The sequence below is a fragment of the Leucoraja erinacea genome, chromosome 30 (genome assembly GCF_028641065.1).
Source record: "Leucoraja erinacea ecotype New England chromosome 30, Leri_hhj_1, whole genome shotgun sequence".
Classification (NCBI taxonomy): Eukaryota; Metazoa; Chordata; class Chondrichthyes; order Rajiformes; family Rajidae; genus Leucoraja; species Leucoraja erinaceus.
Window position 1 is genome coordinate 2,475,704 of NC_073406.1, and position 14,313 is coordinate 2,490,016.

At 49.3% G+C, this 14,313-nt stretch overlaps 1 protein-coding gene across 1 annotated transcript in view; it reads left to right on the forward strand.

The window, feature by feature from the left end:
• The first annotated feature begins 2,341 nt into the window (after positions 1 to 2,341).
• Positions 2,342 to 14,313, forward strand: part of fhad1 (forkhead-associated (FHA) phosphopeptide binding domain 1) — a 76,934-nt gene continuing 64,962 nt past the window's right edge. Inside the window, exons 1-5 of the mRNA XM_055659081.1 lie at positions 2,342 to 2,367; positions 3,597 to 3,764; positions 7,398 to 7,604; positions 10,198 to 10,459; positions 13,004 to 13,092. Of these exons, the coding sequence (XP_055515056.1) occupies positions 3,654 to 3,764; positions 7,398 to 7,604; positions 10,198 to 10,459; positions 13,004 to 13,092 (669 nt within the window). The 5' untranslated portion in view covers positions 2,342 to 2,367; positions 3,597 to 3,653. The remainder of the gene's footprint in view (positions 2,368 to 3,596; positions 3,765 to 7,397; positions 7,605 to 10,197; positions 10,460 to 13,003; positions 13,093 to 14,313) is intronic.

Genomic DNA, 14,313 nt, shown 5'->3' on the forward strand with positions numbered 1-14,313 from the left:
TCTTGCCAATTCCCAATTCCGATTGCCGTTCGGTTATGGTGGACAGTGTCCATGGGGACGGCAAAATGTTGGCCTCGAAGTTTATCGATGTTTGTTAATTTGGAATGTTTTATCTGTACTAAACTCTGAACTGAGCAAGGGGGAAGTGAATTGATCTTTTTACAATCATTACCGATGGGAGGAAGTGTTCAATTTTATTTTATTTATTAATAAAAAATTATATTAAAGTCTAAATCGTGTGTGTGTGTGTGTGTGTGTGTGTGGTGAAATTCAAAGATCTTGGTGTGGATAGGCCTGGAATGAAACTGAACATTGCAGTATGGAAACAGGCCCTTCGAACCAGCAGGACCACGCTGACCATTCATGCTGGTTCTACATCCACTGCCTTCGCTCCAGGGACAATTTTACAGAGGCCACCTGCAAACCTGCACAGCTTTGGGAGGTGGGAGCAGGGGCGGATTAAGGCTCACTGGTGCCCTAAGCACTGACCAATCTTGGTGCCCCCCTCCTTTCCACACTGGCCCAGTCCATTTTAGTTGTTGACTTTGTGGTACACCTGGGAAGATGTACCTGGTGCACCATGATCAAGAAACAGAACATTATGATCAATTTGCACTAGTTTTATTTTTTTTTTTACAAATCTTAATTTGTTTTTTTTTTCTTTTCACCCTTTTCCCAACTTTGTGGTGCCCCCTTTGGCCCTGGTGCCCTAAGCACGTGCTTAGTCTGCTTAATGGTTAATCTGCCCCTGGGTGGGAGGGTACTGGAGCAAGCCCATGCGGTCACAGGGAGAATGTACAAATTTCACACAGACAGCACCCGAGGTCAGGATCGAACCCGGGTCTCCGGTGCTGTGAGGCAGCAGCTCTACCCGCTGCGCCACCGTGTTCAATATGTTGTTGGTGTTTCTCTTATCGAGCAATTTCTGTCATTTACAGTTGACTAGAAATCTGACATCTGCCGAGGCCTGCCAGTTCTGAATAATTCTCAATCAACATCAGTTCCAAGAGCAGAATTAGGCCATTCGGCCCATCAAGTCGACTACACCATTCAATTATGGCTGATCTATCTTTCCCTCTCAACCCCATTCTCCTGCTTCTCCCCACAACCCCTGACACCCGGACTAATCAGGAATCTCTCAATCTTGGCCTTAAAAATATCCATTGACGGACTCCACAGCCTTCTTAAAGTCCCTTGAAAGTGGTGTCATTGGTAGACAGAGCAGTCACAAAGGCTTCTGGTACATTGGCCATCTGCCAGAGTGTCGAGTATAGAAGTTGGGAGGTCAGGTTGCAGTATTTAGTTGCCACATTTACAGTATTGTGTTCGGATCTGGGCACCTTATTATAGGAGAGATGTTGTCGAGATGGGATTGATGCAGAGAAGAGTTACAAGGATATTGACTGGGCTCGAGTTCTTGAGCTACAGGGAGAGGTTGAGCAGTCTAGGACTCTATTCCTTGTGGTGCAGGAAGACGAGGGGTGGTCTTATGGAGGTGTACAAAATCATGAGAGGAATAGATCGGGTAAACGCACAGAGTCTCTTGCCCAGAGCAGGGGAATTGAGGACCAGAGGACAGGGGTTTAAGGCGAGTGGGGAAAGATTTTATAGGAACATAGAAACATAGAAATTAGGTGCAGGAGTAGAGGCCATTCGGCCCTTCGAGCCTGCACCATTCGCCATTCAATATGATCATGGCTGATCATCCAACTCAGTATCCCGTACCTGCCTTCTCTCCATACCCTCTGACCCCCTTAGCCACAAGGGCCACATCTAACTCCCTCTTAAATATAGCCAATGAACTGGCCTCAATTACCCTCTGTGGCAGAGAGTTCCAGAGATTCACCACTCTCTGCGTGAAAAAAGTTCTCATCTCGGTTTTAAAGGATTTCCCCCTTATCCTTAAATGTTAACCTGAGGGGTAACATTTTCACACCAAGGGTGGTGGGTGTATGGAGGAGGTAGTTGAGGCAGGCACATCGCAACGTTTAATAAAAAATAGACAGGTACACAGGTTTGGAGGGATATGGACCAAATGTGGGCAGGTGGGACTAGTGTAGCTGAGTCATGTTGTGCCAGTGTGGGCAAGGTGGGCCGAAGGGCCTGTTTCCACACTGTATCACTCCATGATGTGACTCCCACACTGACCACAGACCCCTGAAGCCGCTTGCAATGTTGGCAATGTTGGAGAACTATTTATCTTCCCACTCCCTCTCCCCCAATCCGTCTGCTATCTCTCTCTCGTTCTCCTCTCTCCCAGTAAACCCCCAGTAACCCGTTTCGAAACCCCCCACCCCGGGACCCCCCCCCCCCCGGTGAGCGGGGAGCGCACCTGTAACTCCCCGCGCTCACCTGGAGAAGGTGCAGGTGTGTGTGTGTGTGTGTGTGTGGGTCCACCTCCCCCCACTTTCTTCCCCACTATTCCTTTCTCTCTCTCCTCCCCCTCTCTTCCTCCCTCTCTCCTCTGCTGTGTGTGTCTCCCCCCCCCCCCCCTTCCTTCTGTGTGTCTCTCCCTCTCCTCTCTCTTGTCTTTTCCCTTTCTCTCCCTCCCTCTATCCTTCTCTCTCTCTCTCTCTCTCTCTCTCTCTCTCTCTCTCCCTCTATCCTTCTCTCTATCTCTCTCCCTCTCCTCCCCTCTCTTCCTCCCTCTCTTCTCTGCTGTGTCTCTCTCCCCCCCCCCTTCCTTCTCCCCTCTCTCCCTCTCCTCTCTCTTCCTTTCCCTTTCTCTCTCTCTCCCTCCCTCTCTCTCTCCCTTTCCCTCTCTCCCTTTCTCTCCCTCCCTCTCTCCCCGTAACCCCGCCCGGGGGTGGGGCCGCAGTTACCATAGAGCCGGCGGGACTGGGCATCAACACACGGGGCCGGTGAGCGGGGAGCGCACCTGTAGCTCGGCCCGCGCTCACCTGGAGAAGGTGCAGGGGTGTGTGTGTGTGGGTGTGTGGGGGGGTGAGTGTGTGTGTGTGGGTGTGTGGGTGGGGGGTTGTGTGGGGGGGGTGTGTGTGTGTGTGTGTGTGTGTGGGGGGGGGGGGGTGGGTGGGTGTGTGTGTGGCAGTGAGTGTGTGTGTGGGGGGGGGGGGGGTGGGTGGGACGAGTGGACATTAGGGTTGGAGACGAGGGTCTGCTTGGGTTGGGTGTTGTATTGGCCATATTATCGATGGGCTTTAGGTCAGGTTGGGGGTTGAGAGTCTGGTTGTGCACAGACTCGGTGGGCCGAAGGGCCTGTCTCCGTGCTGTATCTCTAAGCTAAACTAAACTAAGATCACATGAGTGCAACCAAGTCAAACTCCAGTCCAACAGGTGGAGCAAAGGGGAAGATACAGAGATGCAGGATATAGTTCTCAGCATTGTAGCATCAGTTCCACAGACAAAGTCCAATGTCTGCAATGGGGTAGAGGTGAATGGGACAGTACCCTAGCTTATGGAAGGGCCGTTCAGAAGCCTGATAACAGAGGGGAAGAAGCTGTTCCTGAGTCTGGTGGTGCGCGCTGTACCTTCTGCCGGACGGGAGCGGGGAGAAGAAGGAATGACCAGGGTGGGATAAATTTTGTTACATTTTTCATGCAACTGACCAATGGTCTAATACATCTCTTCCACCACAGAGTAGCCTCCGCCTCGAGTCTCCTATTCTTGTTGGGTTTCCGTAAGATTGGTTCAGGATGTCAGGACTCAGCATGAAAGGTTTTTTAAGAGGATCCAGTGGAATCCACGTTCTGAAAGCCAAGACAACGTGTATCGGACGGATGGAGGATTCGGACCTGTGTTTCAAGGTGACGTGTACATTGTGTTAATAAACCAAGTTTTAAATCTTTCCCCCCCTCACCTTAAACCTACGATCTTTGCTCCTCGATTCCCCTACTCTGGCCAAGAGAGTCCATGCATTTTCTCCACCAACTCCTCTCATGAAAGTCCCTCAAGTCCCGGCAACATCCGACCTGCACCCGTTCCAGCTTGACAACATCTTTCCTATAACATGGTGACCAAGACTCTAAATATAGCCTCGCTGGAGTCTTAGACAACTAACTGTAACCATATAACCATATAACAATTACAGCACGGAAACAGGCCATCTCGACCCTTCTAGTCCGTGCCGAACACATAATCTCCCCTAGTCCCATATACCTGCGCTCAGACCATAACCCTCCATTCCCTTCCCATCCATATGCCTATCCAATTTATTTTTAAATGATAAAAACGAACCTGCCTCCACCACCTTCACTGGAAGCTCATTCCACACAGCTACCACTCTCTGAGTAACTAACTGTAACATAACCTCCCAACTTCTATACTCAAAATTGTTAAAGATGTCCCTTGGGACAAACACTAACTGAGCAGCACTAATTGTGGGGGGGGGGAAGTGCCACAGCTAATTACAGTAAATAATTCAGTCTTACAGCTCCAGAGACCCGGGTTCGATCCTGACCTCGGATGCTGTCTGTGTGGAGTTTGCACGTTCCCCTTGTGACCATTCGAGTTTCCTCCGGGTGCACCGGTTACCCCCACATACCAAAGACGTGCGGTTCTGTAGGTTAATTGTCCCTCTGTATATTCTCCTGGTATGTAGGGAGTGGTGAAGAAAGTGGGATAGCACAGAACTAGTGTAAATGGCTGCTCGAAGGTCAGCGTGGAGTCGATGGGCCGAAGGGCCTGTTTCCCTGCTGTGTCTTTCATTCAGTCAACTCCGTGATAATGCCAGACAGACACAAAATGCTGGGGAAACTCAGCGGGTGAGGCAGCATCTATGGAGCGAAGGAATAGGTGACGTTTCGGGTCGAGACCATTCTTCAGACTGATGTTGGGGGGGGGCGCGGGGAAAAAGAAAGGAAGAGGAGGAGACAGTGGGCTGTGGGAGAGCTGGGAAGGGGAGGGGAAGGAGGGAGAAAGCAGGGACTACCTGAAATTGGAGAAGTCAATGTTCATACCGCTGGGGTGTAAACAATGGTTTTGAACTTAAAGAAAGGTAACTTTGAGGGTATGAGACGTGAATTGGCCAAGATTGACTGGCAATTAATTCTAAAAGGGTTGACGGTGGATATGCAATGGAAGGCATTTAAAGACTGCACGGATGAACTACAAAAATTGTTCATCCCAGTTTGGCAAAAGAATAAATCAGGGAAGGTAGTGCATCCATGGATAACAAGGGAAATCAGGGATAGTATCAAAGCAAAGGATGATGCGTACAAACTAGCCAGAAAAAGCAGCATACTGGAGGACTGGGAGAAATTCAGAGACCAGCAGAGGAGGACGAAGGGCTTAATTAGAAAAGGAAAAATGGATTATGAAAGAAAACTGGCAGTGAACATAAAAACTGACTGCAAAAGTTTTTATAGATATGTGAAAAGAAAGAGATTAGTTAAAACAAATGTAGGTCCCTTGCAGTCAGAAACAGGTGAGTTGATCATGGGGAACCAGGATATGGCGGACCAATTGAATAACTACTTTGGTTCCGTCTTCACTAAGGAAGACATAAATGATCTGCCGGAAATAGCAGGGGCCCAGGAGGTGGAGGAATTGAGTGAAATCCAGGTTAGTCGGGAAGTGGTGTTGGGTAAATTGAATGGATTAAAGGCCGATAAATCCCCAGGGCCAGATAGGCTGCATCCCAGAGTACTTAAGGAAGTAGCTCCAGAAATAGTGGATGCATTAGTAATAATCTTTCAAAACTCTTTAGATTCTGGAGTAGTTCCAGAGGATTGGCGGGTAGCAAACGTAACCCCACTTTTTAAGAAGGGAGGGAGAGAGAAAACGGGGAATTACAGACCAGTTAGCCTAACATCGGTAGTGGGGAAACTGCTAGAGTCAGTTATTAAAGATGGGATAGCAGCACATTTGGAAAGTGGTGAAATCATTGGACAAAGTCAGCATGGATTTACAAAAGGTAAATCATGTCTGACGAATCTTATAGAATTTTTCGTGGATGTAACTAGTAGCGTGGATAGGGGAGAACCAGTGGATGTGGTGTATCTGGACTTCCAGAAGGCTTTCGACAAGGTCCCACATAAGAGATTAGTATACAAACTTAAAGCACATGGCATTGGGGGTTCAGTATTGATGTGGATAGAGAACTGGCTGGCAAACAGGAAGCAAAGAGTAGGAGTAAACGGGTCCTTTTCACAATGGCAGGCAGTGACTAGTGGGGTACCGCAAGGCTCAGTACTGGGACCCCAGCTATTTACAATATATATTAATGATCTGGATGAGGGAATTGAAGGCAATATCTCCAAGTTTGCGGATGACACTAAGCTGGGGGGCAGTGTTAGGTGTGAGGAGGATGCTAGGAGACTGCAAGGTGACTTGGATAGGCTGGGTGAGTGGGCAAATGTTTGGCAGATGCAGTTTAATGTGGATAAATGTGAGGTTATCCATTTTGGTGGCAAAAACGGGAAAGCAGACTATTACCTAAATGGTGGCCGATTGGGAAAGGGGGAGATGCAGCGAGACCTGGGTGTCATGGTACACCAGTCATTGAAGGTAGGCATGCAGGTGCAGCAGGCAGTAAAGAAAGCGAATGGCATGTTGGCTTTCATAGCAAGAGGATTTGAGTATAGGAGCAGGGAGGTTCTACTGCAGTTGTATAGGGTCTTGGTGAGACCACACCTAGAGTATTGCGTGCAGTTTTGGTCTCCAAATCTGAGGAAGGACACTATTGCCATAGAGGGAGTGCAGAGAAGGTTCACCAGACTGATTCCTGGGATGTCAGGACTGTCTTATGAAGAAAGACTGGATAGACTTGGTTTATACTCTCTAGAATTTAGGAGATTGAGAGGGGATCTTATAGAAACTTACAAAATTCTTAAGGGGTTGGACAGGCTAGATGCAGGAAGATTGTTCCCGATGTTGGGGAAGTCCAGGACAAGGGGTCACAGCTTAAGGATAAGGGGGAAATCCTTTAAAACCGAGATGAGGAGAACTTTTTTCACACAGAGAGTGGTGAATCTCTGGAACTCTCTGCCACAGAGGGTAGTTGAGGCTAGTTCATTGGCTATATTTAAGAGGGAGTTAGATGTGGCCCTTGTGGCCAAGGGGATCAGAGGGTATGGAGAGAAGGCAGGTACGGGATACTGAGTTGGATGATCAGCCATGATCATATTGAATGGTGGTGCAGGCTCGAAGGGCCGAATGGCCTACTCCTGCACCTAATTTCTATGTTTCTAAACTACCCAAGCGGAATATGAGGCGCTGCTCCTCCAATTTGCGGTGGGACTCACTCTGGCCACGGAGGAGGCCCAGGACAGAAAGGTCGGATTCGGAATGGGAGGGAGAGTTGACGTGCTGAGCCACCGGGAGATCGGGTTGGTTAATGCCAATGATATGTGTGTAAATCGATAGGCAATATTTTGCCCAGAAAGACAGCCCATGAATGCTGGGCTCGTGAATGTTATCCTGACATCTCTCTGTTGCAGAACGGGGGAATGGAGGATCGCCACGCCCTGATCGAGCTGAGCGATTCGGAGAACTGCTTTGTTCTACGGGACCTGAACTCTGTCAATGGGACGTTTGTCAACGACTGTCGTATACAGAACGCGGCTGTGCGCCTTGCCCCGGGGGATGCGCTACGCTTCGGGTTCGGGGGCGATACCTACGAGCTAGTTCTGGACAACGTCCCCTCGGTGAGTGAGTGGTCACAAGCTGCAGGAGTAGAATCAGGCCATTCGGTTAGAATTAGATAACCTCATGCTGCCTCAGCAAGGCCAGCAGCAGCATCATCAAGGACCAGTCTCACCCTAGTCACTCCCTCTTCCCCCCCCCCTCTCCCATCGGGCAAGAGGTAAATCGTTACAATATGGAGGTCTGCGTTCGTTTTCAAACTTCTGTGTCTCTTAGAAACATAGAAACATAGACAATAGGTGCAGGAGTAGGCCATTCGGCCCTTCGAGCCTGCACCATTCCCCATTCAATATGATCATGGCTGATCATCTAACTCAGTATCCCGTACCTGCCTTCTCTCCATACCCCCTGATCCCCTTAGCCACAAGGGCCACATCTAACTCCCTCTTAAATATAGCCAATGAACTGTGGCCTCGACTACCCTCTGTGGCAGAGAGTTCCAGAGATTCACCACTCTCTGTGTGAAAAAAGTTCTTCTCATCTCGGAGTTTGCACTTCTCATCTCTTGCCTAATGGGAGAGGAGAGAGAAGAGGGAGTGGCCGGGGGTGAGACTGGTCCTCGATGATGCTGCTGGCCTTGCTGAGGCAGCGTGAGGTGTCGATGGAGTCAATGGAAGGGAAGTTGGTTGGTGTGATGGTCTGTGGTACGTCCACAATTCTCTGCAATTTCTTGCCGGCATTGGATGGAACTGTTCCCAAACCGAGCTGTGATGCATGAAGATAACGCACAGCTTGTGCAGGGCTCAAGATTCCAGCATCTGCAGTTCATTGTGTCCACAGTATATATGCTTGGTGACTCAATCACCTGATTTATTCTTCTGCTCAGTTCTAATGAGGGACTGGTTCGCTGATGTACATCTCACATTTAAGCTTTGATCAATCAGTCTATTAGAGCATTGTAGATATTGCACTGTTTGATATAAATGTGGCTTTCATCAAAGTTGCTTTTAATGTCCCGTGCAAAGCACAATTGATTGGACATGTTGAAGCAAGAATACAAATAATTAGTTCGGTTACATTTAGAAACATAAACATAGACAATAGGTGCAGGAGTAGGCCATTCGGCCCTTCGAGCCTGCACCATTCGCCATTCAATATGATCATGGCTGATCATCCAACTCAGTATCCTATCCCTGCCTTCTCCCCATACCCCCTGATCCCTTTAGCCACAAGGGCCACATCTAACTTCCTCTTAAATATAGCCAATGAACTGTGGCCTCAACTGGCTTCAAATAGGGCCGAAACCCAAAGGAAATAGGCAACGTTTCGTCCCGAAACCCTTCGGGTTTCGACCCGAAACGTTGCCTATTTCCTTCGCTCCATAGATGCTGCTGCACCCGCTGAGTTTTTGGCTGATCATCCAAATCAGTATCCCGTACCTGCCTTCTCTCCATACCCCCTGATCCCTTTAGCCACAAGGGCCACATCTAACTCCCTCTTAAATATAGCCAACGAACTGTGTGGCCTCAACTACCTTCTGTGGCAGAGAATTCCACAGATTCACCACTCTGTGTGAAAAATGTTTTTCTCATCTCGGTCCTAAAAGATTTCCCCCTTATCCTTAAACAGTGACCCCTTGTTCTGGATTTAGTGTGGTGTAATGTAGTGGTGGCACGGTGGCACAGCGGTAGAGTTGCTGCCTTACACTGCTCGCAGCGCCAGAGACCCAGGTTCGATCCCGACTACGGGCGCTGTCTGTACGGAGTTTGCACGTTCTCCACGTGACCTGCGTGGGTTTTCTCCGAGATCTTCGGTGTCCTCCCGCACCCCAAAGGCGTCCAGGTCTGTAGGTTAATTGGCCTGCCGTTATGTTTAAATTGGCCCCAGCGTGTGTAGGATAGTGTTAATGTGTGGGCGGCACGGACTCGGTGGGCCGAAGGGCCTGTTTCGGGTGACATAGAAACATAGAAAACATAGAAATTAGGTGCAGGAGTAGGCCATTCGGCCCTTCGAGCCTGCACCGCCATTCAATATGATCATGGCTGATCATCCAACTCAGTATCCCGTACCTGCCTTCTCTCCATACCCCCTGATCCCCTTAGCCACAAGGGCCACATCTAACTCCCTCTTAAATATAGCCAATGAACTGGCCTCAACTACCCTCTGTGGCAGAGAGTTCCAGAGATTCACCACTCTCTGTGTGAAAAAAGTTCTTCTCATCTCGGTTTTAAAGGATTTCCCCTTTATCCTTAAGCTGTGACCCCTTGTCCTGGACTGCCCCAACATCGGGAACAATCTTCCTGCATCTAGCCTGTCCAACCCCTTAAGAATTTTGTAAGTTTCTATAAGATCCCCTCTCAATCTTCTAAATTCTAGAGAGTATAAACCAAGTCTATCCAGTCTTTCTTCATAAGACAGTCCTGACGTTTCGGGTCGAGACCCCTCTTCAGACTGAGAGTCAGGGGGAGAGGGAAAACTAGAGGTTCAGAACAAATGAGAGCCAGCACTGATGACCAATAAAGCGGGAGCCCACAATGGTCCATTGTTGGTTGCGGAAGTGGTGATAACGAAGAGATACGAACAGTGAAACTAGGAGACGGAGAGAATTTACAAGATGTATCCAAGTGCAGTCATTGCCTCTGTCTCTGCCCGCAGGTGTTTTGTCCTCCAGTGAGCCAGCGATCGGCGTGGCCGGGTCACCTCCAGCTCATCGAGTCGCGCTCTCCCCCGCTGGCGGCGGCGGCGCCGTTTCCAGCGCTCTCCGCGCTGAGTTCGACCAGCGCCCCGGGTGGGTTGGTGCACGGGGGGAGTGCCACCATTCCCCACCCTCCCCTGAGGAAGCGGGCGGCCAGTGCCGGCAGCAGGCGGGTGGTCACCGCGTACAGCACCGACCCGGGCAGTAGCCCCCTCGCACGAGGTAATGACCCTTCAATACCGAATCACTGCGTAGCACGGCACGGTGGCGCTGCGGTAGAGTTGCTGCCTCACAGCGCCAGAGTCCTACATTTTCTGAGGCGTAACTTTCATCATAGTTCAACTTCTGCCGAGGAGAAGCTATACTTCACCCTCGTTAGACCTCATTTGGACCACGATGTTGCAGAATGGGGCCCCATACACAAATAAAAACAATTCTTCCATCGAACGTGTCCAAAGACAGGCAGGCAGCTCGATTTGTTACTAACACCTATGAGAGAGAAGCGAGTGTCACCAAACTTCTGAATTCTCTGGTCGGGGTGGAGGTGGAACCCTCTCCAAGACAGACAGACGTGAGGCTCACCGTTTGACCTGTTTTTACAAAATGTTAAATGGTCAGCCTACGATAGTCACCCAACATGACATGACTTCAGAATTATTTAAGGGACAGAAGTTTAGGGGTAATATGAGGGGGAACTTCTTTACTCAGAGAGTGGTAGCGGTGTGGAATGAGCTTCCAGTGGAAGTGGTGGAGGCAGGTTCGTTGGTATCATTTATAAATAAATTGGATATGCATATGCATGAGAAGGGAATGGAGGGTTATGGTATGAATGCAGGCAGGTGGGACTAAGGGGAAAAAAAGTTGTTCGGCACGGACTTGTAGGGCCGAGATGGCCTGTTTCCGTGCTGTGATTGTTATATGGTTATATGGTTAAATGGTCAGCTAGACATAGACTACAAGTCCTCCACCAAACCCAAACCAATTAGGAGCAGACGAGGGCATTTGATCCAATTTGTGATTCCAGCTACACAGACAGATGTGTACAGTAATTCGTTCTTCCCCCGCACAATTAAAGCATGGAATAATCTCCACCCTACAATAGTTACCCAACCAGATACAACTACATTTAAGGTAACTCTTTCTTCCCAAAAACCCTTTCTGGCTTAAGCCCTCCCTCCACCACCTCCACAGTTTAAATTCCAATTTGGAATATTTTGGAGGACCAAGAACCAAGAGACTCACGAGTCCTGTGCTCTCTGTGTGGAGATTCTTCTCACAAGGTTTTGTGCGTGGGTTTTCTCCGGGTGCTCCGGTTTCCTCCCACACTCCAAAGACGTGCGGGTTTGTAGGTTAATTGGCTTCTGTAAATTGTCCCCAGGATGCAGAACTGGGTGAACATAGAACCAGTGAACGGGTGCAAGAAGGAACTGCAGATGCTGGTTTAAACCGAAGGTAGACACAAAATGCTGGAGGAACTCAGCGGGTGAGGCAGCATCTCTGGAGCGAAGGAAATAGGCAATGTTTTGGGCCGAGACCCTTCTCCAGACTTCCTCACCCGCTAAGTTTCTGATTTTCTGATTTTCCAGCATCTGCAGTTCCTTCTTAAACATCTCTGGAGAGGAATGGGTCGAGTCTGAAGAAGGGTCTCGGCCCAAAACGTCACCCATTCCTTCTCTCCAGAGATGCTGCCTGTCCCGCTGAGTTACTCCAGCTTTTTGTGTCTACCAGTGTACGGGTGATTGGTGGTTGGCACGGACTTGGTGGACCAAATGGCCTGTTTCCATACTATCTCTTAAACTAAAACGCATCAGCACCTACTAGATACAAAGGGTCAGACTCCCACCACTTCATGCAGCCTTGGGAAAGCAGCCAACTCAATCAAAGACCTATCCCACCCTTCTTCTCCCCGCTCCATGGAATAATATCCCAGCCTCCTCAACCTCTCCCTATAGCTCACACCCTCGAGTCATAAGGAATAGGAGGAGAATTAGGCCATTCGGCCCATCAATTTGCCTGGGTTACTAGAATGAACTAGAATGTTGCCTGGGTTTTAACAACTAAGTTACAGAGAAAGGTTGAATAAGTTAGATCTTTATTCTCTGGAGCGCAGAAGGTTAAGAGGGGACTTGATAGAGGTCTTTAAAATGATGAGAGGGATAGACAGAGTTGACGTGGACAAGCTTTTCCCTTTGAGAATAGGGAAGATTCAAACAAGAGGACATGACTTCAGAATTAAGGGACAGAAGTTTAGGGGTAATATGAGGGGGAACTTCTTTACTCAGAGAGTGGTAGCGGTGTGGAATGAGCTTCCAGTGGAAGTGGTGGAGGCAGGTTCATTGGTATCATTTAAAAATAAATTGGATAGGCATATGGATGAGAAGGGAATGGAGGGTTATGGTATGAGTGCAGGCAGGTGGGACTAAGGGAAAAAAATTTGTTCGGCACGGACTTGTAGGGCCGAGATGGCCTGTTTCCGTGCTGTAATTGTTATATGGTTATAAGTCTACTCCGCCATTCAATCACGGCTGATCTCTCTCTCCCTGCTAGCCCCATGCTCCTGCCTCTCCCCATAACCCCTGACACCCGCACTAACCAAGAGGTCCTGACAACATCATTGTATTATTTTCCTACTTTCTACGGGGCGCTGGGAAACGTATTTAGCGCGAGCGCGGAGGGTCACGGAGGGTCACGGAGGGTCACGGAGGGTCACGGAGGCCCTGTCGACGGTTGATGTTGACGGTGATATTTTCACTCTTCTTGCCCCAGGCGCCTGGACCAACACGCCCGGCCGCTCGATGGGGAATGGACTCCCCTTAAACTCCGCACAGAGTCTGGAGCTGCTCCTGCAAGACAAGGTCGGGCGGGTTTGTCTACCATTCCTGAAATGGGAACTTTGTTTCTCTTCCCACAGGCGCGGCCATGTCTGCAGAGTGTTGCCAACATTTTCTTTTTGTAATTTGAGTCACCGGTCCGAACATGGATTGGTACAGCCCTTCAGCCCATCGTGTCTCTGCTGGTCATGAGCCCATTCTACACTCACCCTATCCACGACATGGTCCATATCCCTAGTTTAGTTTAGTTAACTTGTTATCCTTATGCCCCTGTCCCACTTAGGAAATCTGAACGGAAACCTCTGGAGACTTTGCGCCCCACCCAAGGTTTCCGTGCGGTTCCCCGGAGGTTGCAGGTGGTTGCCAGAGGTTGCAGGTAGTGGAAGCAGGTAGGGAGACTGACAAAAACCTCCGGGAACCGCACGGGAACCTTGGGTGGGGCGCAAAGTCTCCAGAGGTTTCCGTTCAGGTTTCCTAAGTGGGACAGGGGGCATTAAGGGGCTGTCCCACTTACGCAACCTTTTCGGCGACTGCCGGCACCCGTCATAGGTCGCCGGAGATTTTCCACGTTGAAAATTCAGCGGCGACCAGAAAGATGCTAGGCCTTTTCCGACACCTCGCATGAATCATAGGAGAACTCTCAACGATCATATAGGCTGCATGGTCATGATGAGAGGTGTCCAAAGAGTTGTAAGCGTCTTTCTGCAGTGCTGGAGGAACTCAGCGGGTGCAGCAGCGTCTATGGAGCGAAGGAAATAGGCAACGTTTTGGGCCGAAACCCAAAGGAAATAGACAACGCTTTGGGCCGAAACCTGAAGGAAATAGGCAACATTTCGGGCCAAAACCCAAAGGAAATAGGCAACATTTCGGTCCGAAACCCAAAGGAAATAGGCAACGTTTTGGGCCAAAACCTGAAGGAATTAGGCAACGTTTTGGGCCAAAACCTGAAGGAATTAGGCAACGTTTTGGGCCAAAACCTGAAGGAATTAGGCAACGTTTTGGGGCAAAACCTGAAGGAATTAGGCAACATTTCGGGCCGAAACCCAAAGGAAATAGGCAACGTTTTGGGCCGAAACCTGAAGGAATTAGGCAACGTTTTGGGCCAAAACCTGAAGGAAATAGGCAACGTTTTGGGCCAAAACCTGAAGGAAATAGGCAACATTTTGGGCCAAAACCTGAAGGAAATAGGCAACATTTTGGGCCGAAACCTGAAGGAAATAGGCAACATTTCGGGCCGAAACCCAA